Here is a 22,350-nt window from a genome sequence, read left to right on the forward strand (position 1 = left end):
AAGAAGCAGCCTGCGCCTGCAGGAGACTTGGATGGTCTAATGAAGCCCTTGTTGAGATTCTCCTGAATGTATTCAGACATGGCTTTGTTCTCGGCCACAGATAAGGGGTACACTCTGCCCTTGGGTGGCTCCGTATTCGGCTTCAGACGAATGGCGCAGTCATAGGGTCTGTGAGGCGGAAGTATATCTGCAGCTTCTTTTGAAAAGACATCTTGAAAAGATGCATATTGAGGCGGCAAGCCCGGCATTATTGGGGTGGTAGGCATACAAGGTAATGGCTTAACCTCAGTCAGGCATCGCCTATGGCAGTCTGGACCCCAACTTGACAGTTCCAGAGTGACCCAATCGAATTGAGACATATGCTGTTGTAGCCACGGTAATCCCAGTACTATGGGGTGCATAGTCTTCTCTAAAACAAAGAAGGAGGTGGTCTCCGTATGAAGAGAACCGGTACGTAGACACACTGGTTCGATACATAGTGTTACTTCTCCCGGCAAGGGTTCTCCATGGATGGATGAAAGAAGTAGAGGAGGAAACAAGGTGGAAGTGGGGATCCCTAGATGTTCCACTAGTCGTTGTAGAATGAAGTTGCCTCCTGCCCCTGAGTCCACTAGGGCAAGAGTCTGGTACTGTAGAGGACCGCAGATGAGAGTTACAGGAAGAGAGAGCGGAGGAGAAGGAGTGGTGAAACTTAAGAAGAGTCCTCCTGCAGGACTTAGGTATGTCCATTTCCCGGACATATAGGGCAATTTTGGACAGCATGGCCAGCTTGTCCACAGTACATACACAGCCCTAATTTTTTTTGCGTTCTTCTCTCTTTTGACGTCAGGTGGCTGCGGTCTAATTGCATCTGTTCCTCTTCGTCGGCTGCTGGGGCCGTAGGGGCAGCCATGGATGCAGTCTTGACTTGGATTTCACTTAGAAAGGGTCTCCTGGAGGTCTTGGTTTCTTGAACTTTATCTTGAAGCCGGCGATCGATTCTAGTTGCCATTTTCACCAGTTCAGCTAAGGTTTCAGGCATCTCTCTAGCTGAGAGTTCATCCTTCAGGCGAGTGTTCAGTCCTTCAAAGAACAGCGTCTTTAGGCATCTTGAGTCCCAGGATAATTCAGACACCAGTGTCTTGAATTCGATAGTGAAGTCAGCTAGGGTCTTGTTCCCTTGCTTTAAGTGAACCAAAGAAGATCCTGCAACAGAATATCGGGCAGGGTCATCAAAAACTGATCTAAACAGTTCAAGGAATCCTTCAATGTTGTGAAGGATTGGATCCTAGTGTTCCCACAGCGAAGATGCCCAGGACAGGGCTCGTCCATCTAGGTATGACAGGATATATGTAGTCTTCACATAAGCTGTGGGAAAATGTCCAGGTTGTAACACAAAGTGCATGCAGTACTGGTTAATGAAGTCTCTGCATCTCCATACTTCTCCCGAGAAGCGGGTAGGAGCTGCTAGAGGTACAGTTGTCTTGACAGTCACCAGTCTCTTTACCTGAGATGGAAGGGGAGTTCATCTGTTTGTGTAACAAATTAAATACAGCAGTCAGTCCTTCCAGCGCAGTCTGCTGTTCGGCGATCCACTGGGCCAGGCCTGGAATGGCCTACAACGGCGTGAGCTGAGCCGGATCCATGGAGTTGGCAATCTGTTGTTATTACGTGTGTTTTAGTGGATCCTTGGATGTTGTGGAGATGACCACACCCACGGGGAGGAGCCCCAGCACTGGGCTAGACTCTTGTACACAAAACACTGGAATTGAACTCTTATTATACAGCTTTAAGTAGCCACCAGGTAGCAGCGGTGAGTTGTAGTCCCAGGGACCTCAGCAGAGGGAGCCCTTCTCTCCTAGATGTCAGGAGATTCTGCAGCAAGGATTTACTGTGGATGAGTCAGGTGAGAGATAGAGTACTCACTTGGCGTTAGCTGTTATGGATGCGATTCCACCAGATAGTTGTCAATGGTACAGGCACTGAGGCAGGGAGAGCAGGCTCTTGAGGAGCAAGTACCTGTTCCCTGAATGGCACCTGAAAATAGAACAGAGGGCCCCCGAGAAGCGGATACCCAAGTTAGTAGTAAACCCCAAAGGGCAGAAGGAAAGCTTCCTGCAGGCAGCAGAGAAGCAGCAGAGTAGCGCAGACAGGAACAGTTCGAGTCTATTTGAGCCTTTGCCAACTCAATGAGCTAGCGATCTTGAGAAGTAGATATACCCGGATTGGTGTGACGTCAGATGAGGGAACCCCTCGAGGTTCGCGCCACCGGGCGTACGTAGACGTGGGTTGTGTGCGCACGCGCGCACCCTAGCAGGTACCTGTGAGGAGCAACAGCGTACGGCTGCACCATAGCCGTTCCGGGGACGCCAGAGAAGTCTGCTTGACAACGCTGCGGTAGCCATCTTGCCCAGGTAAGCAGGAGGAGCCGAGATAGGGGTGCAACAAGCGGGGCGAAGCTGAAGACCGACGGACACAATACCCTGCATCTTCTTCTGTACAATATTCTTCAGGCCTGAGACCTGCCATTACATCCACCACTCTAGAGTTGAGTTGCAGCATGTCTCTCTTTGCTGGAGTATACTGCACCTTCTCTTCTCTTCCTAAGAAGAAGTCTTCCTCCACTTGTCTGCCTTCCCCTTTGCCAACTGCAATCTGCAGATGTCCAATGTGCATGACAGGGCTAGGTCTCTTCCTACTCCTTCATGACAGTCTGGCGATGTTCTGTTGATGGGTGCTCATCAACTGGTCTCTCCTCCTCCTCCTCAATGTCCTCTTCTGGGCTTGTGGGCAGCCATAAACCCCAACTTGCCTGTTGGAGGCCACTGGGTCCAGGAGTATTGGAGACCTCATCTGTCTGCTTACCTGCTATGTGGACTTTTCTTCACATTCACTGGATCTTTCTTTTTGTCTAACAGAACAGCTCCATGGGCCCTATTTTAGCACTTCCTGCTACTCCATAAACTGTTTATAAAGCATTCCCAAGGGTGAGAAAGCTACCATGAAGCACTTGTAAAGCACCAGCAGACATGGACAGACAGAGCACTCAATATTCTAATACCCTTACCCGCACCCCCATACTTCAAGTGCCCCCAACTCACCCCAACGGTCCATACTACAACCCCAATTACCTCAACACCTCCTACCCACTCCTCCATACCCTAATTGCCTCCCAACCCACCCCTAATAACGCTATCCATAATCCCAACCCCCAAATGCCCCCTAACACCCACTACCCACACTAAAAGCGCCCTCCCACCCACCCAACACACCCTAATACCTATTCCATTTACCTTCCTAGTTCCCACAATTTACTTACCCCACTGGGGTAGGAGGTACCCGCATGCAATCCACACTGAAGCGCCAAAAAGAGGAATATAAATAAATAAATATAACTAAATAAATAATTAGGAAATCCAGTCAATTAAAGTGGGCCTGCCGGTCCCTCCAGGCAAGCCTCATTCGCTGTTTATGGCATTGGAACCCTGGAGGGGGAACAGCTGGTAATCATCACTCACCTCCAAGGATGCCAGCGTATGCACATCCCTGCTGATGAAGTTTGGCTGTCTTGCTAGTGAGACCATCTTGGAATGAGCCCATTCCAGAAGAACCAGACATTTGCACGTGCCATGGAAAAACAGATGCACACGAAAAGCACTTGTGCAAGTGTATGTGCAATGTCACTTACGTGTAATCATTTGCACAAATACTTATTATATGCGTGTATGTTTTCTATAGTAGATATATGTATATTATATGCATGCAGATTTTAAAATACTAGCGGACATCTGTGTGGCTCCATATACGTGCATATATGGGGCCACAGACAGTTCTTTTAAAGTTATTCTCTCTATGTACAAGTAAAAGATGTTAAGGAGATTTACAGTGGGGATTGTAGACTGAAACAGCAATCTAATAGACTAAGAATCAGGAAACAAAAAAAAACCAAACAAAAACTGCTAAGAAAAGATGCTATTTTAAATAAACAATATCATTGCTTTTTAATAATATACTTACTGCTTCGTTGAATTTTTGCTGCTGGATAGAAAATCTGACTTTCTTCAAAACGTCCAGCTGTTTTGAATCAGAAAGTGACCTGAAAAAAAATTAGATTTACAAAATTCATTCACAAACTATATTAAAGAGACAATATGGTTCTCATACAAACATACAAAAGCAAGAATATTTTGAGTTATACTGACCGTGGCAGCCAGATCTCAGAATTTCCTGGTGTTTGTACATTTGTGTTGCAACAGTATTAATACAGAATTTTTTATGGAGGAATCTGTACCTCAGTGATGAAAAATCAGGGATTAACTAGTTAACAATTGAAACCAAGAAAATTCACTAGTTAATGTTTCTATTATTGGCACTTAAATAAATCTTGCAAATTGAAGTTGCATCATACTAGTAAAATGTTACTTTTATTATCACGTATTTAAAATTATCTACTCATGTCTTATAATATTGAATATCTCTGCATCCAATCCCAGAAGAAGTCCTTTCCAAACATTGAAAAATATTTTTTATACGGAAGATAAGACCTCAGCACCGGCATAGAATTCTGTTACTGAACAGAAACGTTTTGCACTGGTCGGTACAATCACTGGTGTAATGTCTTCCTTTTTATTTTTGCTTTTCTTTAAAAAAAATATTTTTGCTGAAACCTGCAATTTGCTCTGCAACTTCAAGATGTTAAACTTGAGCTTGAAACCGCTTATTTATTTATTTATTTATTAGTGTTTTTTATATACCACTCATCGTTTGGAACATCTGATCGGTTTACATTGAAACAGCAAATTCAGCAACAGGCTTTACAAATAACTTATAGTAAAAAAACAAAAGTGGTAGAGGGACGGGGGAGGGAGAAGAACAGGGTGGAGGTATTTTGGACGCAGGGGAGGGAGAAACGTGAACATTTCTAAATTATGTACAAATATTTACAGCTTTCATATGTCTGGTCGCCGCATCTCAAAAAAGATATAATTGCGATGGAGAAGGTACAGAGAAGGGCTACCAAAATGATAAGGGGAATGGAACAACTCCCCTATGAGGAAAGACTAAAGAGGTTAGGACTTTTCAGCTTGGAGAAGAGACGACTGAGGGGGGATATGATAGAGATGTTTAAAATCATGAGAGGTCTAGAACGGGTAGATGTGAATCGGTTGTTTACTCTTTCGGATAGTAGAAAGACTAGGGGGCACTCCATGAAGTTAGCATGGGGCACATTTAAAACTAATCGAAGAAAGTTCTTTTTTACTCAGCGCACAATTAAACTCTGGAATTTGTTGCCAGAGGATGTGGTTAGTGCAGTTAGTATAGCTGTGTTTAAAAAAGGATTGGATAAGTTCTTGGAGGAGAAGTCCATTACCTGCTATTAAGTTCACTTACAGGTCTATCCAGTAACGAGCGGTAGGGAGAGCTGCATTAGTGCCCGGCGCACCCGCGGTTGCCGCACGCACAGTGCAGCTCACCTACCACTCGATCCTGTATGTAAATAGCTTGCAAATGCAAGCTGCGTCTAAGAAGCGTCCGTGAAGCGTTAGGCCCGCGCAACCCATTTTACTGTATAGAGCGCCTATACAGTATCCTGGGTGCGCGGGCTTAACGCTTCACGGCCACGCTGGTAAGGGTAGGCGGTAAGTTAGCAGGTTAAACGCGCGGCAAAAATGTGTCATTTCAAATGTCATTTGAAATGACACATACCAGGAAGTCGGGATTGCCAGTCCACTCTCCCCTCCTCCCGAAGCAGGGCGCGAAAAGCAGCCTTGCTCCAGGAGGAGGGAAGAAGGGACTGGCAGTACAAAGCGGCGAAACGACTTACTTTTTGCACCCCCCTCCGGACATCGGACGACCTCTCCTGCCTCCAGCTGCTCGCGAAGATGGACGCCTGCACGGCCGCTGAAGACGTGGCGTCACGGCATGTGACGTCACGTCTTCAGCGGCCGTGCAGGCGTCCATCTTCGCGAGCAGCTGGAGGCAGGAGAGGTCTCTTTACACTGCCAGTCCCTTCTTCCCTCCTCCCGAAGCAGGGCGCGAAAAGCAGCCTTGCTCCGGGAGGAGGGAAGAAGGGACTGGCAGTGTAAAGCGACGAAGCGACTTACTTTTTGCACCCCCCTCCGGACGACCTCTCCTGCCTCCAGCTGCTTGCAAAGATGGACGCCTGCACGGCCGCTGAAGATGTGACGTCACGACGTTTGGCGTCACTGCATGTGATGTCACGTCTTCAGCGGCCGTGCAGGCGTCCATCTTCGCGAGCAGCTGGAGGCAGGAGAGGTCGTCCGATGTCCGGAGGGGGCTGCAAAAAGTAAGTCGCTTCGCCGCTTTACACTGCCAGTCCCTTCTTCCCTCCTCCCGGAGCAAGGCTGCTTTTCACTTTTTTTTTCGCTTTTTTTTGCTTCGGGAGGAGGGGAGAGGACTGGGGCTGCCCCGGAGACCAGCATCCATGGACGCGGCCAGGGCAGGTGAGCGGGGGGGGTGGGGGAAAGCTTGCCGCCTACCCTTACCCCTGCCTCTAACGCATGGGTAAGGGTAGGCGGTAAGTTAGCAGGTTAAACGCGCAGCAAAACGGCAGGGTAAAATAGCGATAGTCGGGGTGCGGGTTACTGGATGCTAGGGAATAGCTAATTCGCTCGTTTACATGCAATATAAATGCCGTGTGCGGAAGGGGTTGCCCGAGGATTTTAGGACGCGGTAGGAGTAGGTTAAAGGGGGTTGTGGATCGCAGGAAGGGCTAACGCGGCCGGAAAGTGAGTAGAACGCGGGTTAGGAGCGGGGTAAACGCGGCCACACTTTACTGGATAGACCTGTTAGCCACTGCCATTAGCAATGGTAACATGGAATAGGCTTAGTTTTTGGGTACTTGCCAGGTTCTTATGGCCTGGATTGGCCACTGTTGGAAACAGGATACTGGGCTTGATGGCCCTTGGTCTGACCCAGTATGGCATTTTCTTATGTTCTTATGTAAGTCGTAGCAAAACAGTCTTAGATCTGAAGTTGTCGATTTAGAGGTCAAACTGAAACAGTTTTATATTGTGCTGCCCGAATGTATAATACTATAGCGAGCAAAATTTCTTTTATTTCCTATACTCCCACCATGTGGAGTTATAGTCCCGCCAAACTTTACTTATCTTATTGAGCAGCTGGTGCAGTCGTTTGTAGCCCAAGGATATTCTTTTGGCTGACTGAACTGCTGAATTTTTCTTATTAGAAAGCTGCCAAACTGCCGACGTTGTCAACGTTTCGTAACCTGCATCAAGGCGGGCTTTATTTGCTGTGGACTTGCCGTCTCAAAATTCAGCGGTTCAGTCAGCGACTGGCAGCAGGTTTTTGCCTAGCACAGGTAGCACAGGACTCCACGTATGCTTGAATGTCCTTTTTCATAGACGGCCACCAACAGTATCACTGCAGAGTAGCGAGAGTACAGGCCTGCCCTGGATGACCCCCTAACCGTGAGTTGTGCGCCCAATTCAACATCTTCTTCCTTAGTGTTTGAGGAACTACAGTTTTGCCAGTGGGAACTGAATGGGTAGTAGCCAGAACTATCTTCTCAGGGTTAATGATGTGACATGGTGCGTCTGGAACATCTTCAGGTGTAAAAGAGCTTGAAAGAGCGTCTGCCCAGACATTCTTGTCAGCAGGACGATATTTTAGCAGGAAATCGAACCGGTTGAAGAATAGTGACCATCGAGCTTGGCAGTGGTTATGTCTTTGTGCATGGCGTAGATATTCCAGGTTCTTGTGATCTGTGAACATGGTTATCTGGTGTTGTGCACCTTCTAGCCAGGGACGCCACTCCTCAAACGCAAGTTTGATAGGAAGTAATCCTTTATCGCCGATGCTGTATTTTCTCTCCGTAGGCGAAAAGCATCTAGAGAAGAATGAACAGGGGTGTAGAACATGTGTATCACTGTGCTGACTAAGCACGGCCCCCAAGCCGACATCAGAGGCGTCGACCTCCACGATGAATGGCCAATTAGGATTGGGATGGCGTAAGCAGGGTTTCTTGAGGAAGGCTTTCTTGAGCACTTGAAACGCGGAGATGGCTTCTGGAGACCAGCCCCTTTTTTAGTCATGGCAGTAAGTGGCGCTGTCAAGGTGGAGTAGTCTTTGATGAATGTGCGATAATAATTCGTAAAGCCAAGGAAGCAGCGTAGAGCTTTAATACCGGTAGGTTGAGGCCAGTCTTGTATGCTCTTTGTCTTCTGGGGGTCCATTTGAAAACCCTTACTGGACACAATGTACCCAAGGAAGGGAACAGACTCTTGATGAAAGGCATACTTTTCAAGCTTGGCCTATAGACGAGTATCCCGTAGTCTCTGTAAGACTACGATGACATCAGCTTGGTGGGTTTGCACATCACGGGAGAAGATAAGGATATCGTCTAAGTATACGACCATACATTGGTATAGCAGATCTCACAAGATTTCATTCATCATATTTGGAAATATGACTGGGGTGTTGTACAGGCCAAATAGCATCACCAAATACTCGAAGTGGTCATTGCGAGTATTAAAGGCTGTTTTCCACTCGTCCCCTTGATGGATACAGACAAGATTGTAAGCGACCTTTAGATCCAATTTAGTGAAAATGTTTACGTCTTGAAGTCGATCAAACAACTCAGAAATTAACGGTAAGGGATACCAATCTTTGATGGTGATTTCGTTCAGACCTCTATAGTCAATGCCGACAAAAAAGAACCCGGCTCCTGCCGGGGACTTAGAGGTTCTAATGAATCCTTTCTGCAGATTTTCTTGAATGTAAGCTGACACGGCCTCAGTCTCTGAAAAGGAGAGTGAATAAACTCTTCCTCTGGGTGGCTCTGAATCAGGTTTTAAGTTGATTGCACAGTCAAAAGGTCTACGCGGTGGAAGTGTATCTGCTGCTTGTTTAGAAAACACATCTTGAAAGGCTGCGTACTGCGGTGGTAGAACAGGGGGAGTGGTAGCCATACATGGTAGTGGAGTTATTTTTTTTAAGCATCTGTCATGGCAGTTAGGCCCCCATTGTGATAACTCCATAGAAGACCAGTTGAACTGGGGAGAGTGGTCTTGTAACCATGGTATGCCAAGCACTATGGGGTGAATAGCCTTTGAGAACCAGGAACATGATGGTCTCAGTATGCAGGGATCCCATGCATAAGCAAATAGGTTGTTTGGTGAGTGAAACCTCTCCTGGCAGTGGCTCACCATGAATGGAAGAGACGAGTAACGGTGTGGGTACTGGCTCAGTGGGAAGTCATAGGTGCTCTACCAATCTCTTCAGAATAAAATTCCCACCTGCACCAGAGTCGACTAGAGCTTGAGTGGCAAATTTGAGAGGCCCAGAGATGATGGAAACAGGGAGAGTCAGTGGAGGAGATGGAGCAGTCAGACCTAGGAAGAGTCCTCAGCAGATCCTAGGTCTGTGTGTTTCCAGGACAGATAGGACAGGCTTGGACTGCATGGCCGGTCTTCCCGCAATACATACAGAGGCCCATCTTTTTGTGATAGCGCCTCTCTTTGGCGGTCAAGTGGCTACGGCCAAGTTACATAGGTTTGTCTTCCTCTTCAGGATTAGGTAAAGACTAGACCAGAGCTGATGGTAGGGGTTCCTCCTGATATGTACTTCTTAAGAGGTTTCACCTCAACAGAACATTCGCGTATATGATGATCAATACGCCCAGCAAGGTCCATAAGTGAGCTTAAAGTATGAGGCAATTCCCGTGCAGCAAGTTCATCTTTTATACAGGGATTGAGGACTCTTAGAAAAATAGCTCTTAAGCAACCTGAATCCCATAGGAGTTCAAAAGACAGTGTCTTCAATTCAATCACGTAGTACAGGAGTGGCTTGGTTCCTTGTTGGAGGTTCAGGAGTGTAGAACCAGCAATGGACTGGCGAGCGGTGTCTTCAAATACTGCCTTTAAGAGAGCCAGGAACCCAGGCAAGTCATTAAAGACTGGGTCATTGCGTTCCCAAAGAGGTGAAGCCCGGGCCAGGGCTTTTCCATCCAACAAGGACAAAATATACGTAGTCTTGGTAGTGGCAGTAGGGAAGTATGCTAGATGTAAGGAGAAGTGCATGCAGCACTGATTTAGAAAGCCCCTACACAACAGGGAATCTCCTGAGAAATGAGTGGGGGCTGGGCAAAGGATACATTCATGTCAGAAGTTGTGGAATTACTCAGTCTGGAACTCAGCTGGTTAAAGGCGGTAGCCAAGGTATTGAGAGACCTCTGTTGTTCCATAATCCGTTGGGCAGGCCAGGAATGGCCTGTAAGGCTGAGAGCTGAACCAGGTCCATGGAGTTAGCAATCTGTTACGTTCTGTGTGTTTAGAGCTAGTTAGTGGGCCCTTGGGCCATGGCAAGAGCTGACTTCATCCACAGGTAGGAGCCCTGTGGGGACCTGAGTAGTGATGGACACTAGAGACAGTAGTTTATTATACAGCAAGATAACCCGAGGAGTTGGTTAATAGACTCAGTCTAGAGTAGATGACTTGTAAGCTGGTCTCTCCGGTTGAGGCCCGCAGCGTGGGGTAAGCTGGGGAATACTTCATCTAGATTAAGCTTGTGTAGGTTGTCCCAGTAGTGGTCCACAGCACGGGGTAACCTGGGGAATACCTTCTCTCGTAGAGACTTGTGCAGGCTTTCTCCGGTAGAGGTCCGCAGAGTGGGGTAGGCCGGAGTAGATGTTTGCCCAAGTCAGTGTAGATCCAGTAGTGGTCCACAGAGTGGGGTAACCCAAGAATCCACACAGAGAAGAAGGAGGAAATTGTAGAGCAGATCCAGTACTCACTCTGAACAGAGTAGCCAGCTGTAGTGGTAGGCACCGTGGAGACCTGAGGTACAGGAGCACTGAAGGGTCGTCTGTGGAAATAGGAAGAGACTCACTGGGTTAGCAAAGTGAGGCAAGTAGAGATGGTTCTTCGAGGAGTGGATAGCCCTGAGTGCGGCAAGGTCCCCGAGGAGCGGGTACCTAGATCATTCAGACAGGAGCACAGGAACAGCGAAGCGAAGTCTCAGAATGGCGGAATTGAGCGGACAGGAATCCTTGCTAACTTGATGGTAAGCTGCCCCGATGAGATTATATATACGTAGGCAGTGACGTCATGCGGTGGGGACGCCTAAGGTTCCCACCATGACGTGGTTAAGACGGGGCAGGCGCACGCGTGCGTACCCTATGTCACCCCAGAAGATGGCTGTTGGGAGCGCCAGCGCCGTCCCAGGAACATCATGGCGGGCGGCGTGCAGAAGCCGAGGCGGCCATCCTCCCTAGACTTGGAGCTGCAGGGCAAAAAGAGGTGAGCAGCAAAGGTCACAGCCGTCTGCGACCGACGGGCGCAACAGTTTGTTTGTCTTAATTTTCTGGAACAAGTTCTACTTGAGATAAATATAAAAAATTCAATAAAGAAAAAATTTTAAAAAAAAGAAAATGAGTGCAATTGACAGCCCTCAAAACCAAGGAGAAGCATGTCATTTGTAGAAATCACTCAAAATTTGCTGTTGTTGCTATCTCCTCCAAGAAAAAGATATATAGTGATGTGTTTTCCTGAGAAATGCAGCCAGGAAATGATCAGTATATATGGAGATGTTGACTGCCTTATTCCTGCTGTGACCCCCTACAGTGTCTGGAAAGTGCCGGTGGAAAAAAGGCAAGGACCGTTATGACCTTGAGGCGTGCTGGCAAGGAGTAGCCTCTCTGGATGGAAGGGCAGAGGTCCTGCTCTTAACTGCTGGCATAGGTATAGTACGGTTTCCTTGTTGAACTTGAACCTGCACATAACTTGCTCTTCTGACAGATCAAAAAATTGTGCCCTAATCCTGTATACCCTCTGTAAGGGGTGCCGTCTCCTCCTCCTTCTCTGTTTCTTTCCCTCCTCAACTGTTGTGCCATCAGTATCCACAAGTTTATTATATTCATTTTGGACTTTATTTCTCTAACCCCAGTTTGCCACAATATGCCCCACTAACATTCATTCATCTCCCCCAGTATGGCCCTGTTACACTCATGCATCCCCCCCCCTCCCCCAGCATGGCCTAGTATACCCCGATGTTTAGAAGGAAGGCCTCAGAGCCCTCTTGCTGATGCTAGATCACTTGACTATTGCATATAGGGAACTTATGAACATTGGGTAAACAAGTGTGAGAGAAAGGGATGTAGCAACCAACTGCACAGCTTGTGGAGGGGCAAATGCAACCACAAGATTGAGCAAATTGGAACATACAGGCAAAGAGTATAAATGACCAAAGAACTGTGTCTGGAACTGGAATTTCAACCTGAGCTACCAGAAGTCCAGGAGTAGTGTAAACCCTCAGTTGGCTGCAACCGGAGTTCCACCAGCACAAAGGGATAGTGAGCTGTGTTGATTTTCAGCCAAGCTCATAATAAATCTGCTATTATACCTGGGATCAAGGTGTGTGGAAAATGCCTTATCTAATCTGCAACACCATGCACACACACTAACCCTCTCTGGAATGCAGTACCATTCTCTGACAGGTTCCCTCAAAGAACACAAATCTTGTATCAGCTTGACAACAAAACCAGACAAAAATAAAGGTTACAGGCAAACATATTTCTGGGCAAGGACCACTATTTCCCTTCCCTGATTGCCTCTCCTCCCACCTCCTCGCCTTGCTGCAGTATCCATTCACTGGAGAAGCCAGCTCACCACACACCAAGTCGAAAAAGAGAATACAAGTTTGAAATTGATATGTTAAAAAGCAGTAGTAAAAGAATTCGCTCATTCTTAATAACATTTATGCATATGTTCTCTATAAAATAGCACAAAACAAAAGATGATTGCCCCAACCTTATAATAATCAAAAATACTAGACAATGGGGCATTGAAATCTTAGGCTGCCCAGTCTTTATCTTTAAGATATGTTTATTTATAATTGCACTGATTTATAGATGCACAGATGTGTCAAAAATATTGTAGATTATCAATAATTTTGCACAGTCCCCCGACACAGACCATGTTTTGTACAACTGCATCGGGAGGGACCAACAATCTAAAAATCAAAATGAAAATAAACAATTGTTACATACTGTTTAAGTATGAGGACAAAAAACATGGCATCAAAGGAACATAGAGGAAAGATATGGATGTAAACAGCAGAGCAGCTCTAATGCACAAACAGAGAAGTTACAAATCAAAAGTCATATCATAGGCAAAATTACACATCAGAACAAAAGAGCAATGACTGTAGTAGCACAGGTGACTAAATCGTCAAATATTTATAAAGGACTTGTTGACTCACTCACTAAAAGAAAGTGTAGGGACAGAATGTCTCAAAAGCAGTTTTTCTTTTCTGCTTTTACAAGGTACATGTGCATCTAATTAATCTCACATTCTACAAAGGTAAAGAAACAATGTGACACACCTGACATATAATGGGGTTATACAATGCGAGCGAATAGGAAAACAATTTGTTTTTAAAAAGAAATTACCAGCATTTCAAAGAAAACCATAACAGTGACACATCAGGGAAACCGATGTGCCAGCCAGCACTTTAAAAGCTGAGTTTGAGACTGCAAAATGGCGCCAAAAAAAGTCACACGATTTTGACTATCATACTTGTATTTCGTTTCTCATGAAGTGCAGAGAGAGAGAGAGAGAGAGAGAGAGAGACAGACTGACTGAGACTCTTTATAAGGCCTTCATAGTACATCACTACAGGAGGGCCAGCTAATAACTCCAGGTGAGGTTTTGGTGATGGTTTAGGGTTTAGGGGCCAGTTTGACATGCAGAGTGAGACATACGAACAGCACAGTATATCTCAATGAAGATTTGACGTCATTTGGAGTGATGAAGGTCTCACAAAGATGAGATTTCTACACTGTTTTCTGGCCCTAGCTTGATAGTACCCTGTTACAGAGTCCATCAAGCTCAAAGAGAGAACACTGTAGAAATCTCATCTTTGTGAGACTTTCCTCACTCCAAATAATGTCAAATCTTCACTGAGATATACTGTGCTGTTCGTATGTCTCACTCTGCATGTCAAACTGGCCCCTAAACCCTAAACCACCACCAACACCTCACCTCGAGTTATTAGCTGGCCCTCCTTTAGTGATATAAATAGTTGAATACTGTGAAGGCCTCCCCAGAGGCATTCTCTATCTCTCTTTCCCCACTCCTCTCCCAAGGCCAGAAATGGCCAAAATCCAATTCATGCAATCTTTATTGTGAATTGCGCTACTGCCATTTTGGACATTACGCACAGCTTAATGCCAGGAAAAAAGGTGTAGTTCTTTCCGGCGTTAAAGCTGTGCAATAGCATGCATTACACTATCGTGCAGTGTGAAAATGCCCTTCAATTAATCCCACCCAAACCCCTCCCCAATCCTGCCCCTATGAAAAATTTGCATTCACGCAATGTGATAGCATTACTATCGCATGCTTTATGGCGTTAACGTGGGCGTTAACATCATAATGATTTTGATGAATGACCCTATTTGAAAAAATACAGAGGGAGAAAATCACTCAATCGTGACTGTCTATCAAAACAACAGGGCACATCCCCAGTCTTATGTAATTTGAGCATGACTGTCAGTCAGCCAAACAGGGCACATCCCAGTAAATCGAATGCTTCATACAGTTCATCATGAAGTGAGAAAAAAGAAAGTACATAAAGAGCATTGTACATAAAAAAGAAAAATGTACCTTCCCCAAAGAGTGGCCTCTTAAAATTAACGGGGAATATATGAAGAGCATAATAATGCAAAACAGTAATATGAGAATGTGAGAAACAAATCAAGGCATGATTGAGACAAGTAACAGTGAAAGATGAATAGAAGAAAATTATTAAAGGAAGACACACCAATCTATGTTAGAATTCAATCCTCATGGTGAAATCGTGTTCAGATTGTGAATCCAGTGGTTGTTCATGTTGTGTCAAAAATTGGGAAAAGTTTCCCCCCACAGGGAGAAGGTAAGCACACCTACACAACAAAAAACCGTAGGTCATATACCAAATGTTTAGCCTCTTGCCAATGCTTAACCAGTAGTGTGTTCTCACGATTTAGGCGTAAACATGAACAGTGTTCATAAATTCGTGCGTGGATGCTACGTGTAGTTTTGCCAATATAAAGCAATAAGCACAGACATTGGATAATATAAACTACTCCTTTGGTGAAGATGTCAGAGGTAAAATTTAACTGGCGAGGTATCTTAAAGACTGGGTGCATAAAATCACTAATAGTGACAATGGACATGCCTTGCACCAGCCACATGGAGAGTGACCACAGGGCACCAGATCAATGGGAGGAGCATGGTTCCTTCGATCTGAAGATGTCAGCACATCATGGAGATTTTGTGCGCGTGTAAAAGGAAATCGTAGCTGTTTTTGGAATATAGAATAATTCTGTAAAACAAGGCCAATGGAGACAAATCAGAGAGCAGATATGTCTGCTGGCAGAAAAGTAAGGAAAGACACAGGTAATTACATCATCATCGGTAGGAGTAGATTTCATAATCAGGAGGTCACAATTAACATACAAAGCTCATTTACAGGCACGTTTGATAATCTTTGCTGGATAACCACGATGTAAAAAATTGGTGGTCATGGCTTGAGCTTGGGAAATGAATTCTTGATGTGTAGTACGAAGATGACGCAAACGAAAAAACTGTCCAATCAGAATGTTGTTACATAAGTGGTATGGGAAGAAATGCTCTACAGAAACCCTTCTTCAATCAATAATTGACCCTATACTGCGGAGCTTCGACTTCAACAAATCATACTGCGTAGTACTGATTGACTTAACAGCCGCCTTTGACACAACAGACCATAATCTTCTCTGCCTCCAACTAAGAAACATAGGAATTGAAGGCAGTGTTCTAAAATGGTTCTCCTTCCTTATCAACAAAGAAATTTAATAATCATCTGACACTTTCCATTGTACTACTGGCGTTCCTCAAGGATCTGTGCTCTCTGCAACTCTTTTTAATATCTACATGCTGCCTTTATGCAAATTGTTAACTGACCTTGGTTTAAATTTTTTCCTATATGCTGATGATCTTCAATTCTATATCCTTTTTACAAACTCTTTTGAGAAAACAGCTTCACTTATTTCTAAGTATATAATCACGATTAAAGAGAAAATGGCACAATTAAAACTCTCATTGAACTCTAAAAAAAACCAAACTAATCTGGCTAAGTAAAAATCCACCTAAAACTATTCCCTCCAACGTTGATTTTGGAAACTACATTCTAACTCCAGCAACACTAGTTCAGAATCTTGGCGTCCAAATTGACAAAAACTTAACTATGAAACCTCACATAAACAAACCGATCAAATCCGGTTTCTTCAAACTACGAATAACTAAGATGTCTGAAACCTCTACTGACTTTATCAGATTTGAGAACTGTTCTACAATCTCTTATATTTTCTAAACTGGACTACTGCAACTCCCTATTTTTAGGACTTCCAGCCAGTCACCTTAAACCTCTCCAACTTCTTCAAAATGCAGCAGCCAGACTCCTGACCGGTAAAAGAAAATTTGATCACATTACTCCGACTCTGATTGCTCTATACTGGCTCCCTGTGCAATCTAGAATTATCTACAAAGTTCTAACAATAATTCACCATAACCTGAATCCTAACAGTGATCTGCTTGGAATAAAATTTAATCCATCATGTATTCCTACACATTCTCTTAGATCACATAACATAGGTTTACAAGAAATCCCAATTATAAAAAACTACCACCTAAGACAAACCAGACAGAGAGAGCTATATCAATAGCAGGCCCTATGCTCTGGAACTCCTTACCAGAAAACCTTCAAACTACTTCTGACACCAAGAAATTTAAGCAAGACCTGAAATCTTGGCTTTTCAACAATGCCTTCTCAATTACTCTGTAGCTAAAAGTTCATCCATAATTCTAAGATTTGTTCATTGAATGTCTTCCTGTCTAAATGTCTTCCTCTCACTCATCCTTTGTATTTTTCATCTAGCCTTATACACCATTGTGATCTAGTGATTCTCACGTGGAATGACTACATAAAAACCTCAAATCAATGTCATATATTAGTAAAGTGTTTTTATCAGTGGGTTTTCTATGGATAGAGATCATAAATTCATAATTGATCAGATGTACTGTAACATCAAGAAAGGACATTTTCTGATGGATGAATGGTGGCAGAAAACCATAAGTGAGGGTTGCATGCATTTAGCCAATACAAGAAGATGTAGAATTGGATCTCATTACCTTCTCATGCTAGGAAGTATTGTCGATGTAACGTAGCCATGTTTTAATAAACAGCCAAAAAGTTGAGCAATATAAATGTTCATTCTCAAAATTAGTCACACAGAGGCAAGCAATGTCTGAGGCCATAGTGGCCCCCATTGCAGTGCCTTTGATTTGTTGGTAAATTTTATCATTGAAAGCAAAGAAGTTCTTGGTTAAAGCCAATTTGATAAAAGTGACCAAAAGAGGAATAAGTGTTTAGGGTACATCCATTCATTCAGAGAAGGCGATGGCTACTACAGTGATTGCTTCAGTTTGGGGAATATTGGAATATAGGGATTCTAGATCCATTAAGAACATGCCATACTGGGTCAGACCAAGGGTCCATCAAGCCCAGCATCCTGTTTCCAACAGTGGCCAATCCAGGCCAAAGAAACCTGGCATGGAACCTAACATTGTGTAACTATAGCATGGGTTATTTTTCCCTATATGCATCATTAAATTTCATCTGCCATTTGGATGCCCAATTTTCTAGTCTCAGAAGGTCTTCCTGCAATTTATCACAATCTGCTTGTGATTTAACTACTCTGAACAATTTGTATCATCTGCAAATTTGATTACCTCACTTGTATTTCTTTCCAGATCATTTATAAATATATTGAAAAGTACGGGTCCCAATACAGATCCCTGAGGCACTCCACTGCCCACTCCCTTCCACTGAGAAAATTGTCCATTTAATTTAATTTTTTCTGTACAGTATCTAAAAAATCTGTAAAGTATGGAAAAAATTAGGTCAGTTGCCAACTCTGTTCATTCCTCACTTCCCCCAATGTTCACTTCATGCAATGCCTCCTCAGGTGTTCATCAACTACATTCCCCTCACCTGCTTTCCCTTGCCCAAATCATTCTGGCTTGTTGGGATTTCTAGAGGACTCACTCCTCTCCTTTGCGGTCAGCTGATTCCCAAATCTTGGAAGCACAGTGAGCTAGCTACTGGATCTGGGGCGGTGTACACTCAATCCCTCCTCCAGATAGCAGACCAGAGAAGAGCCCTCTACTCTAGGCAGCAAGTGGAATGGGGATTTGAACAGTTTGAGGAAGACTGGAGTAGTGAAATCTCTTATTTGCTATCTCATCAGCTCCAGCCTTATCCCTTCTCTCTCCTATTCTCCACTGCAGCTGATAGCAGATGGGGAGTGGGGGAGAGGGGTGGAGAAGGAGAAGTAGAACTGAGAACAAGTAGAACTGAGAGTGAGGGAGAGACAATTGGTGGAGTCGTTTAATAAAATGGCCTGAGTCTCGTACATATTAGGGTGTGATTGGTACCAAAGGTTTCAAGAAAATGGCCCTATCCCAGAACAACTGGTCTACCTGGTGGATTGGAGAGTGATTTGTGTATCCTCAGTAAAATATAAAAGACTGGCATACGGGAATAAGTTTCAATCAGGAAACTGGCTTCACAGGTAGTGATCAGTTTAGTATAAACATCATCAGAGACTAGTTTCGAAATCTTGTCCTGTAGGGTCAGTGGTTTGGTATATAGTAATCATGGTCAGAGAGTTGTCGTTCAACCTCAGTTTTATAGCAGCGATGGTCCATTATGATCACCCCTCCTCCCTTGTCCGCAAGTTTAATAATGATGGATTTGTCTGAAAAGATAGGGGTAGATTTTCTAAATCTATGCGCGCGTGTACTTTTGTTCACGCACCAGGCGCGAACAAAAGTATGCCGGATTTTATAAGATATGCGCGTAGCTGCACGTATCTTATAAAATCCGGGGTCGGCGCATGCAAGGGGGTGCACATTTGGCAACTTGCGCGCGCTGAGCCCTGCGCACGCTGCCCGTTCCCTCCGACACCGCTCCGAAATCGGAGCGGCCTCAAAGGGAACTTTTACATCTACCCCCCCCCCGCACCTTCCCCTCCCTTCCCCTACCTAATCCACCCCCCCCCCGGCCCTATCTAACCCTTCCCCCTACCTTTGTTGGCAAAGTTATGCCGGCCGGAGGCTGGCATAACTCTGCGCGCGCCATCACCCGACCCGGGGGCTGGTCCGGAGGCCTCGACCACGCCCCCAGGCCGTCGATACGCCCCCGACACGCCTCGAAAATTGCGCCGCCCACCCGACACGCCCCTCTTGCGAACCCCCCGGGACTTGCGTGTGCCGCCGAGCCTATGCAAAATAGGCTCGGCGCATGCGGGGGGGGGGGGGGGGGGGGGTTGGTGGTTAAAATCCGGCCGATAGAGTGCAATGCTTGATTTTCTCTTCTGGTCATGTTACAAGGCTGATAATATTTTTTTGTCTCAGACTGCTGTAGATAAAATAGAATCAGTCTTTCAAAATAATTAAGTAAAGGGTCCAAGTTGTCCAGTGGGCACCATGAGGATTTCCAGGCAATTCTAGAGCAGTCAGATGAACTCGGCAGGGATGAAAAGAACATCCTGACCCTAAGAGTTCTGAAGAAATTTAAAAGCAGCCAGATCTGAAAGGCATCATATTGTGGGGCTGGCATAAAAGACAGATCTTTTCCAAGAAGACCAATCTCTGCAGCTGATAGAGTCCTAGTGGACACATTTACTACTAAGGAGGGCTGAGTGTGGTTGGTGATAGCTAAGGGTCCTTTATTGTTGGATGCTGTGAATGCTCATACATTGTGTTCTGGGAGGACTCGAGTGGTGGTATCTACCACGAGAGCATTGAGATCTCGGCGGCTGCTGCTGATCCGCTGCAAGGAGGCAGACGTTGTTTAGGGTTAGAAAAAGGGTGTATCAATTCGTCTCTTGAAGAGTCATCTGAAGAGGAAGATGAGGAGACGAAAGTGACTTTTTTCTTTGGAGCGGCTGTCTTGTTCATCCATGGGTAAATGTTGCTCCATTTGTAATCCTGTTCGTCGTGGAGAAATTTCTTATATTTGGAAACTTTCAAATCTTTTTGGAATTTTTGTAAATTAGACTTGAATTCGTCCAGCTGGTTGGTAAAACTGTCAGTAGTGAGTTGTTTCCTAAGAATATCAATTTGTATCTGAACCTGTTCGTCAAGGCTGCATTTGTTCAAAATTTGATTCCAAAGTGTTAGGAATTGAGAGTTATCAAATACCACCTTCTGTTTTTTAAAAATAGGTAGTCCTCAAGGGATGACGCGCACTCTGCAGTACTCAATCATTGCCCTATTGTCTAGTATTTTTATCTTTATAAAACAGCAACATAATGCATGAAATTGCAGATCACACCCCAACACGGCCAATTTTCTTCATGCGTACTTTGCTTGCAAACATGACAATATTCACATATGTGACCCTTTTGGTAAACTGGGTATGTGTGCATATGCTGCACATCCAGGCATATAAGCCATTTTTACACACAAAATTCCTTTGAAAATTTATTCATTAGGTTTTACCTCTGATGCAGGCAATTTTTTGCAACATGACTGAGCATTTATTAGTACCCCTTGTCTTTGTTCATTATTTAATTATATATACGTATTAATATCGTCTTTGATTGGAGTGATGGGTTAGCAGTCTGGCATATTCATTCAGTCATTAATTTACATTATTCCATTCATATTTTTTTACCTTTAAATTTCTTGTTTTCTCATGTTTAGCCACATTATTGACTATATCTGTGGTTAATAACCACCTGAGGAGCTGGAAATTGAAAAAGTATACCCTTGGCAGTTTGAAAAAGACAGCTATCAGTTTAGATTGACCCAGAACTCATATGACTTGGACGTAGTCTTCAGCTGAAACTGAAATCAATGGGATACCAATATCTGCTTTTCTTGTTTTTGAGGAATTGTGTAAAAAGGATAATTTGTACAGTCACTGCCATCATCTCTAGAATCTTCAGCATGAACATGGCTATCTGCTCTCTGAATTATTTTCTAAGAGAAGATCATGTCCTTATATGCCCTCAAATTGGAAAAATGTGTTTTTATTTCCTGAATCATATCTAGCAAAACTTATATGAATTCCACATGAGGTGACGGGCTCAGATTAAGGATGCAAATAATGTTTAAATAGTTAACTGTTTAAATGACAAATTTAACTGTTTAACTGATAGCTATACTTTAAAGTTGTATGTATTTGTGTATGTGAATGTGTGTGGGGGGGAGCCACTGTATACATTTCCAGGCACTTCTGTGTTATGCTCCTTTTCCTCAGCACATTATACTTCCGCCTCCCCCAAAGTTCTGTGTAAATCTTCCCACTGACTGCCTATAAGGCCCTCCTCCATTCTGCTGGTGCAACTTTTTAACCTCCACTGCCATCCATCATAGTAGCATCTACGTTGTGCAAACAGTGTAAACACTGCACTTGGAATGGCTCCTCACCCAATGTGCCCATGTGCTTTTTATGCTGGCCAAAAGTGGCCCAGCTTGCCTCAACACAGGTAGGCATGCAGCACGTTGGAAGAGAGAAACCCAGAAGTCAGTTATGGGCCTACTCAGCCTGTCCCTGGATACCTGCAGGAGTATTGGCAAATATTAAGTGGTTAAAGGACTATACTAATAAGACTTATTTAATTATTTAACCATTTCATATTTTAGATCACTAGCTCAGATGGCACAATAAATAATTAGCACAGAAGGAAAAGCAGTAAATACACTTGCCACAAAATATATATTTACTTAAGTCTAAGAAGTGTGGTGCATAATAAGGTTATGCATTAGTTTAAAATGAAACAGTAATGTTAACGACATTGTCTATTCCATTTCATTGGAACCATGAAACAAAAGAAAAAATGCCAGAATTTTGCTTTTTTTTTTTTTAACTTTCATGTTAATAAGCACTAACCACTAAATTAGGGAAAAACAAACAAAAATTTAAAAAATGAAATTGAGCAAAAAATGACACAAAAAATCCCCACTGCACAAATTAAGGAGTCCTTATTTTTCAAAGAATAATTTATTCAAAAGATAAACATCTTTTGAATGAGCATCTTTTGAATAAATGGTGATTTATCCGAAAAAGGACTCCTTAAATTTATGCATTACAGCTCTTTGACTTGACAATACATACTTATTCATGAATTCCATTTGCAGCAGAAAGAAGCCTGACATGCTTCAGCATGATTGCATCTACAAAACTAATTAAAGCAACAAAAAAAAATTTGCTGGATGCTGTCAATGAAACTTCAACACAAATGACAAAGGAGTAATCTGCAAAGCCATTGATACAAAAAAATTAAGGTAAAAAATAAACTTT

At 44.0% G+C, this 22,350-nt stretch overlaps 1 protein-coding gene across 1 annotated transcript in view; it reads right to left on the bottom strand.

The window, feature by feature from the left end:
- The window catches only part of PIGN (phosphatidylinositol glycan anchor biosynthesis class N), a 535,187-nt gene that overhangs the window by 250,163 nt on the left and 262,674 nt on the right, over window positions 1-22,350 (bottom strand). The window contains 1 exon segment of the mRNA XM_029590493.1: window positions 3,997-4,075. Coding sequence (XP_029446353.1) covers window positions 3,997-4,075 — 79 coding nt within the window.

The sequence above is a fragment of the Rhinatrema bivittatum genome, chromosome 2 (genome assembly GCF_901001135.1).
Source record: "Rhinatrema bivittatum chromosome 2, aRhiBiv1.1, whole genome shotgun sequence".
NCBI lineage: Eukaryota > Metazoa > Chordata > Amphibia > Gymnophiona > Rhinatrematidae > Rhinatrema > Rhinatrema bivittatum.